The 17,208-nt window shown below is 39.2% G+C and overlaps 1 protein-coding gene and 1 pseudogene across 1 annotated transcript in view; one reads left to right on the top strand and one right to left on the bottom strand.

Moving 5' to 3' along the window:
* The window catches only part of LOC125120731 (olfactory receptor 4C6-like), a 37,091-nt gene extending 24,555 nt beyond the window's left edge, over positions 1-12,536 (bottom strand). Inside the window, 1 exon segment of the mRNA XM_047769179.1 lies at positions 12,509-12,536. Within this exon segment, the coding sequence (XP_047625135.1) occupies positions 12,509-12,536 (28 nt within the window).
* A 238-nt stretch (positions 12,537-12,774) lies between these two features.
* Positions 12,775-14,679, top strand: LOC125120730 (olfactory receptor 4C16-like; annotated as a pseudogene).
* Positions 14,680-17,208: the final 2,529 nt, after the last annotated feature.

Genomic DNA, 17,208 nt, shown 5'->3' with positions numbered 1-17,208 from the left:
CAGGAATAATCCAGGCAGTCTAGTCTCATGTTCTCAGAAGAGCTCAACTTTTTATGTTTCTAGGGTTTGAGGATTTAACTGTGCACAGAAACTCTTCATGTCTCCAATTCACCAAAACGCTAGGATTATGACCATGTTGGTGGTTGGAGAAGGGGCTTGTGGCAGCTGTTGCTCTGGGCTTGGATTCCAATAAGTTAATTGGATTCAGGAGTCAGAGAAAGATTGCAGTGGGGGAAGTTCTGGGAATGTGAGTCTCTGTGCATCTTCTATGTGTTGATATTCTATAAGCAAGTTGAGGTATTTGTATGTATTAATCTTTGCAAGAGTAAGAATTCTCCAAGATAAGTGATAAGCATGAACGCTCTGAGTATTAAATAGTTCAAAGACAATTCAGATATCTTAGGTTATTAAATAAATAGGAAAATCAATTGATAGTTAATGTGGCTCTCAAGAGAGTTTGTTTGGAGTTCTCTTGTGGTGCAAAGGGTTAAGAATCTGGTGTTGTCGCTGTAGCTTGGGTCAAAGCTGTGGCCTGTGTTCTATCCCTGGCCTGGAAACATTCATATGCCATGGGCACAGCACCACCCCAAAAAGAGAGTATTTTGGCTACATACTAATATTGGGAAGGATGTTAAGGCCTTTTTGTACCAATAAATGTTTTAAGAAATTTAAATAATTTTAAACAAGGAAGAATATTGGTGGTTAGAGAATATTCATATGAAAGTTATTAAACAAAGAAACAAACAAAAAACCCCAGAATGTCTCCTGCCCCATTTCAAAGTATCATCAGCAGGAAAATTCCAAACATGTACTATGGCATACGTGGTAAATCATATTTTAAAAAACTAAGACAATAAATAATACAAAGAATATGTGTAAAAAAATTAATTGGCTGAGGTGATTGATTGAGTTACATCCAGCCAGCCTTTGACAACCTGAATGGGAACAGAGGTGCCAAAGTATGTATTAAATAGCATTTGCTTCTATTCCAAGAACCCATAAGCTCTAAGGTTAGAGCTTACTAGAGCCAGCACCAAAAGAGAGAATACTAATGGACACCAAATCTAACCAAAGTCCACTCTAACCTGAGAGCATATTTCATTGTGGATTCCTATGATTTAATGGGGATGGGACCTCTGATTTATGTTCCTGGCTGCCTAGACCCCCACAAATTTTTGCCCAAGAAGCTCATTCCAGATGGTCGCTCACGATAAGTTAGCTCTACCACACACCACCGATGAGTTACTTACATTGCTGATGTTATAGTGACCTCCCTACATACATACACAAGTGTGCCTGCACCAGTCTCTGACCCCACACAGCAAGAATAGAAATCATGCCAGTTGTTACTTTTTTGGTTCTATTCCAGGAGCCGGGGATCCCACATCAATTTCTGTTGTAGCATGACCTGCTGAAAGCAATGCTGAGAGGTGATTTTGGAAGTATTTGTGGGTACCAGAAATGGTACCTAGAGCATCCACCTTCCTCAATGGGTTCCAGAACGAGCTTATTTTCCTTCCCTTTAAAGATTGGGCATTTTTAACGTGGCCAAACTGCATCTTAACTTTGATTTCTCCTCTTCCCTCTTCTTGCCCAATTCTAGTAACTTTTTTCAACATCTCATTGAAGGAATTCTCTGAGACCCTTTCCAATGTTCATCACTTTAAAAAAATCCCCAAACCAAATCAAAAGTAAAAATTTATAAATATAAATTTCATATTGTTTCGGGGATTGCATGCACACACACCCAAGTAAATATTACCAATCTGTGAAAGCCCTATCAGATAATTTTATTAATTAGATTGCAGCAAGAAAAAAAAATAGGATCCCATTTTTTATAAATGAGATGTTAGGTTAGAAAAAAAGAGAGGAAGAAAAAAATATGCAATTACATTTCTGCTTCATGATCTTATTGTACTTGTTCCTGGTATGATTTACTCTGAGTTTCAGCTGTGGCTGCCATATCTGTGTTCACATTTTGGAAAAGAGGTTAATTTTATAAACATTGATATTGTAAGAATGTCAAATTGTTTAATGTTTCATATCCAATAAAAAGTGAAAAACAAAACCATGAAACAAATAAAGAAATATTCCCTCCAAGTCACATCTAAAATGTTCACCAGTATTTGAGAGAAAATGTTCATTTAAAACAATAAATCTGAATTCTGTGACAAACTTGTAATAGTACCGTGATGGGGATTGGACATGGCACCATCCTATGCAGTCATTTCCCTGAAGGGCAGAGTTGTCAGGAACAATACTTGTGTAGACACTTAGCTCTTCAGCCTTTCCAGTGCCGAAGTCTAACCCGATAAATGATTTTGGCTGAACACCAAGGCTGAAGCTGAACTTCAGAGATTACCTATTCAAAAGTTTTCTGTAAGATACATTTGAGAAACAACTGGTTACACATTAAAAAGATACCCTTAGGTGTCATGAATATAAACAATGGAACCCTCAAAGGGATACCAAGTCTTGAATGTGAAAATGGCACTGTGCCCATGCTCTGAGTGACAGGAAGGGGGAGAAGAGTGATCTTAGGAAGACATTCTGTCTAAAAGAGGGAGTTGGCATCGAATCATGGATAGGAGGGAAAGGAAAAGGGCCTTTGTCGCAGTTCTTGACTGGATGGGGCACTGGAGACAGAGACATCTTTCAAGGTGGCTGATGTAGTGTCTTCAGAGAATCTTTGATTTTATTGGGGAATTGAGACCTACTAGTAGGAGCCATTGTCAGTAGCTCCATTGTAGGATTCAGCTCCAAACTTTCTAGCCTAGAAACCATTGGTTGCTAAAAGAAGTTATCACTGGGGAGTTGATAAATTAAAGTGCCTGTAAGTGTGGAAGTGGTTTTGGCAGCAAGCATTCTTAATAATTGAAACATTGCATCAGCCTTGGAGACCAAGAGACCATGTTGGAAGGAGATAGTGACCACAAATCACCATATCCCTCAGAGAATGCACTTGCCTGCTTCCTGAGCCAAAGGCAGGGACTGGAGTTCCAAGGCATCTGTAAGTAAGGCTGATCTAAAGAATGTATCCTGGCCATTGCCTCAATGTAGCTAATGACCCTCAAAAGTTACCCTCCAGAGGAACATTTGCCTTTTGCCCATAGAAGTTATACATCAACAATTAGGTAAATAAATTGGATTAATTTGTATTAAAGACAATTTTGTTTCCAAGAAACTTTGTTCCTTTTCTTTTTCTTTTTTCTTTTTGCCATTTCTTGGGCTGCTCCCATGGCATATGGAGGTTCCCAGGCTAGGGGTCGAATTGGAGCTGTAGCCACCGGCCTATGCCAGAGCCACAGCAACACGGGATCCGAGGCACATCTGTGACCTACACCACAGCTCATGGCAATGCCAGATCCTTAACCCACTGAGCAAGGGCAGGGATTGAACCTGCAACCTCATGGTTCCTAGTCATATTCATTAACCACTGAGCCACGGTGAGAACTCCTTACTTTACTTTTTAAAATTGTTACTCAATGATTTTTATTACATTTATAGTTTGTATAACAACAATCACAATTTTATTACATTTCCATCCCAAACCCTCAGTGCATCCCCTCCCCCACCCTATCTCATTTGGAAACCATAGGTTTTTCAGACTTAATTTTTAGAGCAGTTTTAGATTGACAGTAAGATTGAGAGAAAGGTAGAGAGCTTTCCCTTATACTCTCTACCCCTACACACACGTAGCCTCCCCCAGGAACAACCTCCCCTACCAGGGTGATACAGTTGTTCCAATTGATAAGCTTATATTGTTACAAAATAATACTTGAAGTCCATAGTTTACCTTAGGATTCTCTTTTGATGTACATTTCATGTCTTTCGATGAATGTACAATGACCCCTTCCATCATTCTAGTATCATATAGAGTGCTTTAACTGCCTTAAAAATCTCTATACTTTACCAATTCATCTCCCTCCACCACTTTTAAATAATGAAATAGGACAAAGGGAAATCTATCTTTAGTTTGGCCATCTTTTGACCTTCTTCACTCAATATAAGGAATTTGTATAATGTATCATTAATAAAAGCATAATCATAAACCTCAAATCTAACTTGATAGACCATATATCAATAATATTTTAAAAAATAAGGGTAATAATCATCAAATCTAACTTCATAGAGCATATATTTAAGAAATAAGGGGGAGACTTTCTGCTTTGAAGACATTCTCTTCCATTCACAGGACACTGGTCTACTTTAATCTTCAAAAACTTATAGTATAGGAGTTCTCATTGTGGTGCAGTGGAAACAAATCTAACTAGCCTCCATGAGGATGTGGGATCGCTCCTTGGCCTCGCTCAGTGGGGTTAAGGATCCAGAATTGCCATGAGCTGTGGTGCAGATAGCAGACGCAGCTCAAATCTGGCATATATATATATATATATATATATATATATATATATATATATATATATATATCTGTTGTGTAGGCTAGCAGTTGTAACTCCGATTCAACCTCTAGTCTGGGAACTTCTGTATGATGCAGTTGTGACCCTAAAAAGAGCAAAGAAAATCTATTCTCCAAGTCCACGATTATGATGGAGCATGATAAAAAAGAATGTATACCTCTATGTGTGACTGGGTCACATGCTGCACTGTAGAAAATTGACAGGACACTGTAAACCAGGTATAATGGAAAAAATAAAAATCATTATATAAAAATGAAAATAAAAACAAAGCAAAGAAAAAAAGCAACTTATATTTCAAATATGACAAGGATAAAGTAGCTAAGAATTGATATTTTAAGGAGTTCCCGTTGTGGCACAGTGGTTAACGAGTCCAACTAGGAACAATGAGGTTGCAGGTTCGATCCCTGGCCTTGCTCAGTGGGTTAAGGATCTGGCATTGCCATAATATGTGGTATAGGTCACAGATGTGGCTCGGTTCCCATGTTGCTGTGGCTCTGGCATAGGCCGATGGCTACAGCTCCAATTCAACCCCTAGCCTGGGAACCCCCATATGCCATGGGAGCAGCTCAAGAAAAGGCAAAAAGACAAAAAAAAAAAAAGAAGAAGAAGAAGAAAATGAATCTACGACTTTATTCAAACTCAACATAAAACTTAGTAACATAGTGTCAGGTGCAAAAATAAAAGCAATTTCTAGTAGACTGCATATAAGATGCTGAGTTCTCTAAAATTCAAAGCCAGGAAAAAATATGTATAGATAAAATATATTTTATTTTTAGGATAAAATCAAGATATTGGTTACTTTTGAGGCAGGGGACAGATAGAGAAGAAATTAAAATATTTAATTATTGGTAATATTTTAGTTCTTGAGACGATAGCAAGGACTCATTTTATTATTTACATAAATGTATAAAGAATATAAAATAATAAAATAAAAGATTCTGAAAATGTTTGGAATTGGTGAATTCTTCCATTGAAAACTTATGATTAGAATGGATTTCTTGGGGAATTCCTATCTTGGTGCAGTGGTTTAACAAATCCAACTAGGAACCATGAGGTTGTGGGTTCAATCCCTGCCCTTGCTCAGTGGGTTAAGGATCTGGCGTTGTCATGAGCTGTGGTGTGGGTTGAATATTTGGCTCAGATCCCACATTGCTGTGGCTCTGGTGTAGGCCAGTGGCTACAGCTCCGATTTGACCCCTAGCCTGGGAACCTCCATATGCCACGGGAGTGGCTCAAGAAAAGGCAAAAAGACAGAAAAATAAAAGAATGGGTTTCTTGGGAATTCTTTTGTAGCTCAGCTGGTTAAGGATCCAGTGTTGTCACTGCTGTGGCTCTGGTTACAAGTGTAGCATGGGTTTGATCCCCAGACCAGTAACTTCCACATGCCATGGGTGCATCCAAAACAAACAAACAAACCAAAAAAATGGGTTTCTTCTGTTTGTTCACTTTTCTTTCTTTCTTGGATCCAATTGCAATCAGACATTATGATTAGGCAAGTTTTCTGGGTCTATATCTTCAGAAACTCTATTGGGAAAAAAATGTGACTTTTCTCAATAGTGAAGTAAAACTCCTTCAATAAAATATGTATTCCTTAGTAAGTGTCCTGATACTAGCATCAGTTAGCAAAACAAATGGAAATGAATTAGAATAAAATGTGAGCTATCTAGCAGGGCTCATGTACATTTTAATCCTCAGACCACTTTCTACACATCTGGGGCTCCTTCCTTGGTGAGGGATGGAGACAAGCACACAGAACAGAACCTCTGGCTTCAGGCACCATGGGGGTTTTCCTAGCTTCTGATTACAAATAGTTTACAAAACCTGGAGAAGCCTGCCTAGCAAAAAGGGGAAACAAAGGCATTGGGTGGGAACAGGGTGCTTTCACAAAGGACAATGTTTTTTTTTTCCTCTTCCTTTCTCTGTCACCCTCTCTGCCATACATGTGCCTTTTCCTCTTTTTCACTGGTATCTTTGGTCAGCCTGAGGCACCTAATACTTCCAAACTCTCTTCTGTATTTGGTCCCTGAATACAAGGAGGGGTAACTTACATTTCTACAGGCTAAATGGAACAATGCAAAGCTCAATTTATGAACACATGGGGGATGTTTCTGATTAGCAAAGGAAAAGAAAATTTAGGGAATACTACTGTCTAGGATGCTAATATCTTGCATCATTATATCTTAAAATATTCCCTTCAGAGTTAAGAAAGATATTTTTTTTTTTTTAGTATTCTATGGGAAAGCTTCTTTCAAAAAGGGATGGAAAGACTTGACACAAATTTCGAGTGTTCTATCAGGTAAATGACAGACTACTTTCATCACGATACTGAGAAAAGCATCATTACAGAATAATCTAACATTTTCAAATATATTTCCATGTGTCTTATGACTATGTTGTTCCTCCTTCCTTTAAGTAAGAAACAGCAGCAATAACAACAATAAGAACAACAAATAGAGGTAATGACTGTGACAATTTCTGGAGAATGTTAGCTTTCCACATCCAAGAGACAGATTTAAATAGAAGGCTGTATATCACAGTCTAAAATGATTACCTCTGCTGCTTATTTCTAAAATGATATTTTAAGAATATAATTTGCAGATGGCACACATCTGAGATTTAGTTTGAAAAGCTAAATAACTACTCTTGATGGAAAGTTCAGAGGAAATGTGACAAGATGGAGGCTAAAAACTGTATCATGAAGGTGAACGGTAATATGTCATATATATAAGAAGGGGTTATCATTCCTTAATTTGGGCTTTTGAAGGATAAACAATCTTGGGGTCATCCATTATCCTTCACATAAGAGAAAGAAGATTTTTTTTCATAGACGTAAAATCAGTGTAGGGATTCTCCCCAAGAGAGTGGTATAGGATAACTGATCAGAGAGGGATGGATAGTTTAAGAGAGTCCTAAGAAAAGCAATGCTTCTCACAATGGCTTCTCCTATAAGACAGATTTGAAGGATTGAAGGATTCACTTACCACTATGGATTCCTCCCTTATCTTTGCTCCATCTCTTCTTTTCTTTTCTGTTTCTTTCTTTCTTTCTTTCTTTCTTTCTTTCTTTCTTTCTTTCTTCTTCGTTCTTTCTTTCTTCTTCTTTCTTCCTCTTCTTCTTTCCTTTCTTTCCTCCCTTACTCCTTCCTCCTTCCTTCCTTCCTTCCGTCCTTCCGTCCTTCCTTCCTTCCTTCCTTCCTTCCTTCCTTCCTTTCTTTCTTTCTTTCTTTCTTTCTTTCTTTCTTCTTTCTTTTTTTCTTTCTTTCTCTCATTATATTTTTTCTTTTCATTTTATGACAGCACCCATAGCATATGGAAGTTCCCAGGCTAGGGGTAAAATCAGAGCTGCAGTTACTAGCCTGCACTACACCCACAGCCATAGCCATGCCAGATCTGAGCCACGTTTGCCACCTACACTGCAGCTCATGGCAACACAAGATGTCTTAACCCCCTGAGTGGGGCCAGGGATTGAACCTGCATCCTTACAGACACTAGTTGTGTTCTTAATCCACTGAACCACAGTGGGAATGCCACCTCTCTACCTTTTCTATCTGGTTTTCTTTCAGTTCTTCTCGGTTAACCGGATGCCTCAACATATTCTCACTTTATCATTCTTTTGACACACTTAGCCATGTTAAAGTTGGCTAATCTTGTTGAAAAGTTGAGGTAAGTTGAGTAGTTATTAAAGGATGTTCTACTTTAACTGTATAGTTTGTGTCCCAAGCACAGCAACCCATTTTTATTCCCACTGTACAGCATGGGGATCAAGTCATTCTTACATGTATATATTTTTCCCCACCCTTTGTTCTATTGCAATATGAGTATCTAGACATAGCTCTCAATGCTACTCAGCAGGATCTCCTTGTAAATCTATTCTAAGTTGTATCTGATAAACCCAAGCTCCCAATCCCTCCCACTCCCTCCATTTCCCATTGGGCAGCCACTTCTCCAAGTCCATGATTTTCTTTTCTGAGGAGATGTTCATTTGTGCTGGATATTAGATTCCAGTTATAACTGATATCATATGGTATTTGTCTTTGTCTTTCTGGCTCATTTCCCTCAGTATGAGAGTCTCTACTTCCATCCATGTTGCTGCAAATGGCATTATGCCATTCTTTTTTATGGCTGAGTAGTATTCCATTGTGTATATATACCACCTCTTCCGAATCCAATCATCTGTCAATGGACATTTGGGTTGTTTCCATGTCCTGGCTATTGTGAACAGTGCTGCAATGAACATGCGGGTGTATGTGTCTCTTTTAAGTAGAGTTCTGTCCAGATACATGCCCAAGAGTGGGATTGCAGGGTCATATGGAAGTTCTATGTATAGATATCTAAGGTATCTGCAAACTGTTCTCCATAGTGACTGTACCAGTTTACCTTCCCAGCAACAGTGCAGGAGGGTTCCCTTTTCGCCACACCCCCTCCAGCACTTGTTATTTGTGGACTTATGAATGATGGCCATTCAGACTGGTGTGAGGTGGTATCTCATGGTAGTTTTGATTTGCATTTCTCTTATGATCAGTGATGTTGAGCATTTTTTCATGTGTTTGCTGGCTATCTGTATATCTTCCTTGGAGAACAGTCTATTCAGGTCTTTTGCCCATTTTTTCCATTGATTGATTGGCTTTTTTGCTGCTGGGTTGTATAAGTTGTTTATGTATTCTAGAGATTAAGCCCTTGTCAGTTGCGTCATTTGAAAATATTTTCTCCCATTCTGTAAGTTGTCTTTCTGTTTTCTTTTGGGTTTCCTTTGCTATGCAAAAGCTTTTCAGTTTGATGAGGTCCCATGGGTTTATTTGTGCTCTAATTTCTATTGCTTTGGGAGAATGACCTGAGAAAATATCCATGATGTTGATGTCAGGGAGCATTTTGTCTATGTTTTCTTCTAGGAGTTGGATGGTGTCCTGTCATATATTTAAGTCTTTCAGCCATTTGGAGTTTATTTTGGTGCATGGTGTGAGGGTGTGTTCTAGTTTCATTGCTTTGCATGCAGCTGTCCAGGTTTCCCAGCAATGCTTGCTGAATAGAATTTCTTTTTCCCATTTTTTGTCCTTGCCTCCCTTGTCAAAGATTAATTGACCATAGGTGTCAGGGTTTATTTCTGTCTTTGAGGCAGTATGGCTTTTCCGGAGGGTGGGTGGGGCTGACAGCAAAGGAGGATTTCCTGAGGGCAGACAGGAATGGGAGGTCAAGATTTCACTTGGCTGGGGAGAGCTTGCTCTGGTGTTTTTGGGCTGTGGGGATCTTTCAGGTGGCTGGTGCTGCTGGGCAGCTGTTCTGCAGGAGTGCAGCACCCCCCATGTCCTGGGAGAGCTATCTGGGTCACTGAGAACCGAAGAGGCCCTTCCCCAGGGCAGCCCACCTCAGAAGGACTGTCTGAGAATGTAGGAAGATCTTTTCACAGCCCAGCCAAGCTTTTTCTAGCTTTTCTCGGCTGCAGGCATTTTCCCAGGGGCTGGTGGTGTTTGGTGCTGCTCCATGGGGGTGTAGCCCCTCCAAAGGGCAAGGAGGGCAGGGCCAGGGACACCCCCTGTCATGGTAGGCGTCCAGCAATTGTTGAGGCCAGCCCTCCCAGATGGCAGGCAGCCCCAGGTCTGGCGTGTGCCTATGGGGTGGTGGAGGGGATGCACTGGGAAGCACAGCTTTCTGATAGCTGGTGGGCCAGTAAGCTCTCTGTGGCGTGGGGAGTATTTTATGGGGACCCACCCCTTCTTCTCTCCCCTCCCCAACACGGGTGCAGATCAGGCTCTTCTCCAAGGTTCACTGTGATATGGCTTTCCACTTCCCCTCCCTTAGTGTATTGCTCCCTCCCCCCGTGACACTCTGCTTTCTAGTCTCACAGGCAGTCTCTTCCCCATCAAACTTGACAGACTGGTTTCTAGACCTCCCAAGTCGTCTCCTCTCCACCTTCCCAGCCCTTTCCCAGGGACTAACCTCCAGAGTGGAGGTCTTGGTGCTCAGCCCCCCCCCCCAAGAGTTTCAGTTTTTGGTGACTGTGCCAGTAGTTTAGATGATCTGTTCAGTTCTCACTCTGCTTTTCAGAACTCCAACTTACTGCTACACTCTTCTCTGCATTTGGAGATTCCTCTGGTTCAGTTCATCTTTCCCTCAAGTAGGTGGTGACTTTCCAGGGTGTGGGGTCCCTTTCTCCTCCACAGTTCCCTTTTGGGAGCTCCCATCCAGCTCGGATTCACCTTCTTTCACTCTCCTCTTTTCTCTTATTTTACCTAGCAAATTCACGAGATTCTTGCCATTATTGGAATTTAGGTTCTTCTGCCAGTGATCGGTTGCTGTTCTGTGTGAGTCGTTTATCCTGTAGATGTGTTTTTTTGGTCTATGTGTTTGTGGGAGAGGGCAAGCATGTCCCCCTACTCTTCTGCCATCTTGCCTCCGCTCTGCAACCCATTTTTTTGGTGTTAGATTCCTTTGAGAATCTCAGGAAAGCTATCAAGACACATCTAGAAAAAGTGGGTCCAAGGTCAAACACAGAGACATGCAGAAAAACACATATCAATGTTAGGAGTGTAGGGAACATGTCAAGGCTCTCCTTGTGTCCTTGAAGGGCCAAGAATTCATGTAAACCTTCTCAAATACTCAAGATGATCTCTCTTATGGGTGTCAGAGCTCCAAAATCTTATATAGCCATGTGGTGCTGCTCTGAGTACAGTTTCTACTCCAGGGTATGGAGCTTATTTACTAAGTTATTTAAAACTTATCCCATTTTTGTCTGCATTTATAGATTGGGAGCATGTTTGACTGTTCAGCATCTGTAATGTGTATATATATATATATGGCCATAGTACTAACAATGTGAATGTTTTGTCATCAGAACAGTACTAAAACAATGAGAGAATTATTATAAGAATTAATTTACAAAGTTTAACTTTAAAAACACTTATACAAAAAAAAAATAAAATAAAAAGGAGCCCCTGCTGTGGCACAGTGGAATCGGCTCTGTGTCTGCCCTGCTGGGACACAGATTCAATCTCTGGCCCAGTGCAGTGGGTTAAGGATCTGGTGTTTCAGTAGCTGTGGCATAGGCTGCAACTGTGCTTTGTATCTAATCCCTGACCCAGGGACTGGGTGACCAAAAACATAAAAATAAATAAATAAATAAAAACACTTACTAAATACCTATATTGCACAGGGTTTGGGGCTTAGAAATATGGAGAATAAAATCCTGAGAATACGTAGTTTTCAAAGATTCTCCCTCTAAGAAAGTATCTAAAGAAAACACACACAATTGCACTTAAGAATTATCTATACTATTATAAGAAAAGCTATTAAAAGAAGCCCTTGGAGAATAGGAGAAACTTCCATTACCACAACACACTCACTGAAGGCAGTCAGAAGAGATTTCCTAGTAGTTGGGTCCTGAAATTGTGAGACATTTAAAGTAGCTGGAAGTAAAATTACATTACAGGAAGGAAGGTGACTAGTGATTATGCTGTTGATTGAAAGTTTGAGGAGATTCACAATCATTAATAAATCAATGAAACCACATGTATTTATGGTTCTAAATTTATCTCAAAAAATGTTTGTCCTAATGTATAAATAAGGTTGTTCTTGAAATGAGCAGTCTAAAGGGATAGATGATATATGAATTAAAAGCCATACACTCAAAGGAATGGTCACAAGCATAGGCCATATTTTCAAGTACAAATACTTCATATGGACCACTCATTCAAATAAGTTGAGGGAAGTGCAATTTTATTGTACTGATTAAGATACTAAGACTCAGTTCTCTGAAAGCTTAAAATGTTTGCCAACCATAACATGGTCTAAAGAGATTTTTTTCTTGGATGTAATAAAATAATTCACTTTATTATATATTTCCCATGAGTAATTTTTGTTTTGGAAGAATATTACACATGTTTCAACTTTGTTAAGCAGAACATATACCAAAGGAGATCAAAAGTATAATTAAGAGTAATTTTGCTTTCTATTTGGTCTGTCACAGTCTTTGCTTTGGCTGCTCACAACTTTCAAGAGAATGCATTGAATGTATGGCTGGGACTGAGAAGGAATACAATGGGTTAAGTCTTCTAAATTATATTTAAATTTGTCACATTCAGTTCCTGTTTTTACTTGCAAATGGTGTTCTTTTCGACATCATCTTGACAAGAAAGACTTAGAAGAAAGATCTTCTTCTTCAAGGTAAACTAATGACAATATTTTTTTCCATATCTGGAAAAAAAAATCTTCCTTTGAAAGAAAGGAAGTTTCAACATTGAATTATCTTTGATTTTGCCAGGTCAGAAAGCAAATTGAATAAAGTTGGTTACTAACTCTTCTCTACCCTTTTCATGAAAAATTATATTCCTTCCTTCTTCTGAATATCTGAATATTTTACAATGTGGAGATTTCAGGTACTTGGATAAAAAAAACTCTACTGGGGATTAGAACCATGATCTGGTCCTACATGAACTGCCTGGTGATGTCTTCCCAAAGGACTTCAAACCTAAAATGCTTAAGTCAAACATTTGAATTGTGAAAATATAAACTATTGAATGATAATATCCTCCTGTAATTTATAGGCAACCTCAGGAAATTTGCATCCTTTGAAGGGTGATTTTCAGAAATTGGAAAAGTGAAAAATAGAAATGATGATATTGAACATATTACCAATTACCAAAGAATGTTCACTTCTCTATATTAGTGTATGTCAAATACTAAATGTCATAAAAGTGCTTCAAAGTAAGAGCATTTTACTTAGAGATTAGAAGTGCATACTCTTCCTCCTTTCAATCGGTATGAATATTTAGAAGACAGTGCACAGTGAATTTGGGCATATTATATTAATATACCTAATAATAAAATATACATTTCCATAAAAAATATACAAATGCATGGTTAATATGCATGTACAGAAGACATTCGTATGGGGTCAGAGTAGGCTGTGATATGTACCTTTATATTATGCACTTCCAAAATGCCAGCTGATACACCACCCCAACATGGGCCCCTAGATTTATTGAGTATGGAACAATAATGAAGTTAATAAAATGGATCTGTATCTCTTAACTTTATATTCACTGAATTATTAACATTAATCACAAAGGGTTGCATTTGAAGAAGGCTACAGAAAAGTCTATTACTCACAAGCTTATTTGAGACTCATAATGACTTAATGAGGTAGTCCTTACAAATTGGGGAATGAAGTATTAAGGTGACTTGTTAAGAAACCATAGGTAAAATATCTATGAGGAGGAATATTTATTTTTCTAAAGATATTCCTAAAAATCACATATCACATCATGAATGAATTCTGTTCTTTTTTTGCAGATAAACCATTTAACACTCACCTCTTCTTATTCATGAAATCATACAGCTGAACAATAATGTGATTGAGTTCATTCTACTTGGGTTGACCCAGGATCCTGTTAGGAAAAAAAATCTTGTTCGTTACTTTCTTGATTTTCTATTTGGGGACATTATTGGGTAACTTTCTGATTATTACTACCATCAAGACTAGCCAGGCTCTTGGGAGTCCAGTGTACTTCTTCCTTTTCCACTTTTCCATATCTGATACCTGCTTATCCACCTGCACATCTCCTAGAATGACTGCAGATGCCCTTTTGAAGAATGCCACTATCTCTTTTAATGAATGCATAGTGCAATTCTTTTCATTCCATTTCTTTGGCTGCCTAGACATCTTCATCCTTAACCTCATGGCTGTTGACCACTATGTGGCCATCTGTAAGCCCCTGCACTACACGACCGTCATGAGCCATCGAGTCTGTGGTGTGTTGGTGGCTGTAGCCTGGGTGGGATCCTGTGTGCATTCTTTAGCTCAGATTTTTCTGGCCCTGAGATTACCATTCTGTGGTCCTAATGTGATAGATCATTATTCATGTGACTTTCAACCTTTGTTAAAACTTGCCTGTGCAGAGACCTGTGTGACCAACCTACTCTTGGTGTCCAATGGTGGAGCCGTCTGTACAGTGAGTTTTGTCCTGCTGATGTTCTCCTATGTCATCATCTTATATTCTCTGAGAAACCACAGTGCAGAAGGGAGGAAAAAAGCCCTCTCTACCTGTGTCTCCCACATCATTGTGGTCATCTTGTTCTTTGGTCCTTGTATATTTATATACACATGCCCTGCAAACACCTTCTCCATGGATAAGATGATAGCTGTGTTTTACACACTGGGAACACCTTTGATCAACCCTTTAATTTATACACTAAGGAATGCAGAAGTGAAAAATGCAATGAGGAAGTTATGGACCAAGAGGTTAGTCTCAGATGACAAAAGATGAATGGGAGTTTCAGTTTTCCTCATAGTTTGGATTGACCTAAAAGGAAGTCCACACTGAATAATAGCTTATTATGGAGTTACTATAATCCTAATTTGGGGCAAGAAGATGAGTTTCCTTAGGATTATTGACAATACAAACACACATACTAGATAGTGTTGGTCAAATTTATGTAGAAGAAGAGACAGGTCTTATAGTCATGTGAGACACCTTGTCTTAGATGGTCAATGCTATCTAAGTCTCTCTGCTTTTCTTGTCTGCCTAATATCACTGGTGGGTTTGATCTCATGTTTCCACTGCCCTTTGCATTTACTTCTATTTATAGTAATACTTCTTTTTTTGTTGTCTTTTTTAGCTATTTCTTGGGCCACTCCTGCGGCATATGGAGGTTCCCAGGCTAGGGGTCGAATCACAGCTGGAGCCACCGGCCTACGCCAGAGCCACAGCAACGTGGGATCCGAGCCACGTCTGCAACCTACACCACAGCTCACGGCAACACCGGATCGTTAACCCACTGAGCAAGGGCAGGGACCGAACCCGCAACCTCATGGTTCCTAGTCGGATTCGTTAACCACTGCGCCACGACGGGAACTCCTATAGTAATACTTCTATTTGCTTATAACCACAGCCTGACAGGGTTTCCTTCCAGAGAGATTATTTACTAGAAACTGCAGTCTTATGTCTCATTGTGAACCTTCAACTTGGTTGTTCTTCCTGACTCAGCAAAAAAACCAACAGGTTCAAATCATCAGACTCTTCATATTTTAAATGCAGTATATTTAATCCAAGAAACCTCCCTTCTTTTTCTCATGGTTATATTTGAAATTCTTATCATATGTTTACCTATATTCTTCTAGAACAGTGACAGAACACAGTGAGAAAATTCACCTTTTTGTAGGAGTATTTTTGTTTTTACTTAGGGAGGTTCTGATTGCTGGGGTTGTACTCATATTAATGTTCTTTCTGTTAAAAATCCTTTTCTGTGGAGTTCCTGTCGTAGCTCAGTGGTTAACAAATCCAACTAGGAACCATGATGTTGCAGGTTCGATTCCTGGCCTTTCTCAGTGGCTTAAGGATCTGGCATTGCCATGATCTGTGGTGTAGGTTCAAGACGTGGCTCAGATCTGGCATTGCTGTGGCTATGGCATAGGCTGGCAGCTTCACATCCGATTAGACCTCTAGCCTGGGAACCTTCATATGCCACAGATGCAGCCCTCAAAAAAGAAAAAAAATCCTTTTTTCTATTAAAATGATCCCTTATATTATGTAAGAAATATTACATTTTTCTTGAATCATATTAATTTCAATAATTTGTTTATAATAGTGGGTTATTACAATTATAGCATAGATGGCCCAAATTGAGGTATATTCATGTAAGCTAGAAGTACAGAGTACCTGTAGTTGATGCTAGAGAATTTGAAAATAATAATCAATTAAAGAAAGAATGTTATAACCCAGAGGAGGGTTTTTAGGATTGGAAAATAGTTATCTCAGAGATATGAATTGTTTTAGTGAGTTTTAATGTAACTCAGAAAAGAAATCTGAGAGAGACTAAGGCATTTAGATGAAAATTATATTTATGCACTGGAGGTGGATATCATCTTTTGTCACCATTTACCATCACTGCAGTCTCTAATTACAGGATCACTAAGAATCTTTCTGATTTCAGGAGTTCCCGTCATGGCACAGCAGAAACAAATCCAACTAGGAACCATGAGGTTGCAGGTTTGATCCCTGGCCTCACTCAGGGGGTTAAGGATCCAGCATTGCCATGAGCTGTGGTGTAGGTCGCAGACAGAACTTGGATCTGGCATTGCAGTGGCTGTAGTGTAGGCCAGCGGCTACAGCTCTGATTAGACCCCTAGCCTGGGAACATCCATATGTCGAGAGTGCAGCCCTAAAAAGACAAAAAGATAGGAGTTACCATTGTGGCTCAGTGGGTAACGAATCCAACTAGGAACCATGAGGTTGCAGGTTTGAACCCTGCTCAGTTGGTCAAGGATCCGGTTGTTGCCATGAGCTGTGGTGTAGGTCACAGACTCGGCTCGGATGTGGCATTGCTGTGGCTCTGGCATAGGACAGTGGCTACAGCTCTAATTAGACTGCTGGCCTGGGAACCTGCATATACTGCTGGGGCAGCCTAGAAAAGGCAAAAAGACAAAAAAAATCTTCTTGATTTCAGTTTGTTGTCTGATTACTATTTTTATCAATATAGAAAATTTAATATTTTTTTCCTTATTTGGAACTTCCATTTCTCTTCACATATACTAAATTATACTAGGATTACTAAATTTATATTAAATTTATTGTACCAAGAAATTTACATTTCTTTAGTTTGAGAAAAATGTAATTTATTTCTCAGTAGGATGGAAACCTGTGAATCCACAGTGAACTCCAGTGAAATATATACATCACCTTTTTATTATTATATATTTTTTTTCTTTTTAGGGATGCACCTGCAGCATATGGAATTTCCCAGGTTAGAAGCTAAAGAGGAGCTGCAGCTGCTGTCCACAGCCACAGCCACAGCAA

The sequence above is a fragment of the Phacochoerus africanus genome, chromosome 2 (assembly GCF_016906955.1).
Source record: "Phacochoerus africanus isolate WHEZ1 chromosome 2, ROS_Pafr_v1, whole genome shotgun sequence".
Taxonomy (NCBI): domain Eukaryota; kingdom Metazoa; phylum Chordata; class Mammalia; order Artiodactyla; family Suidae; genus Phacochoerus; species Phacochoerus africanus.
The sequence above is the reverse complement of the archived record's forward strand: the minus strand, read 5'-3'. Positions and strand labels throughout refer to the sequence as shown.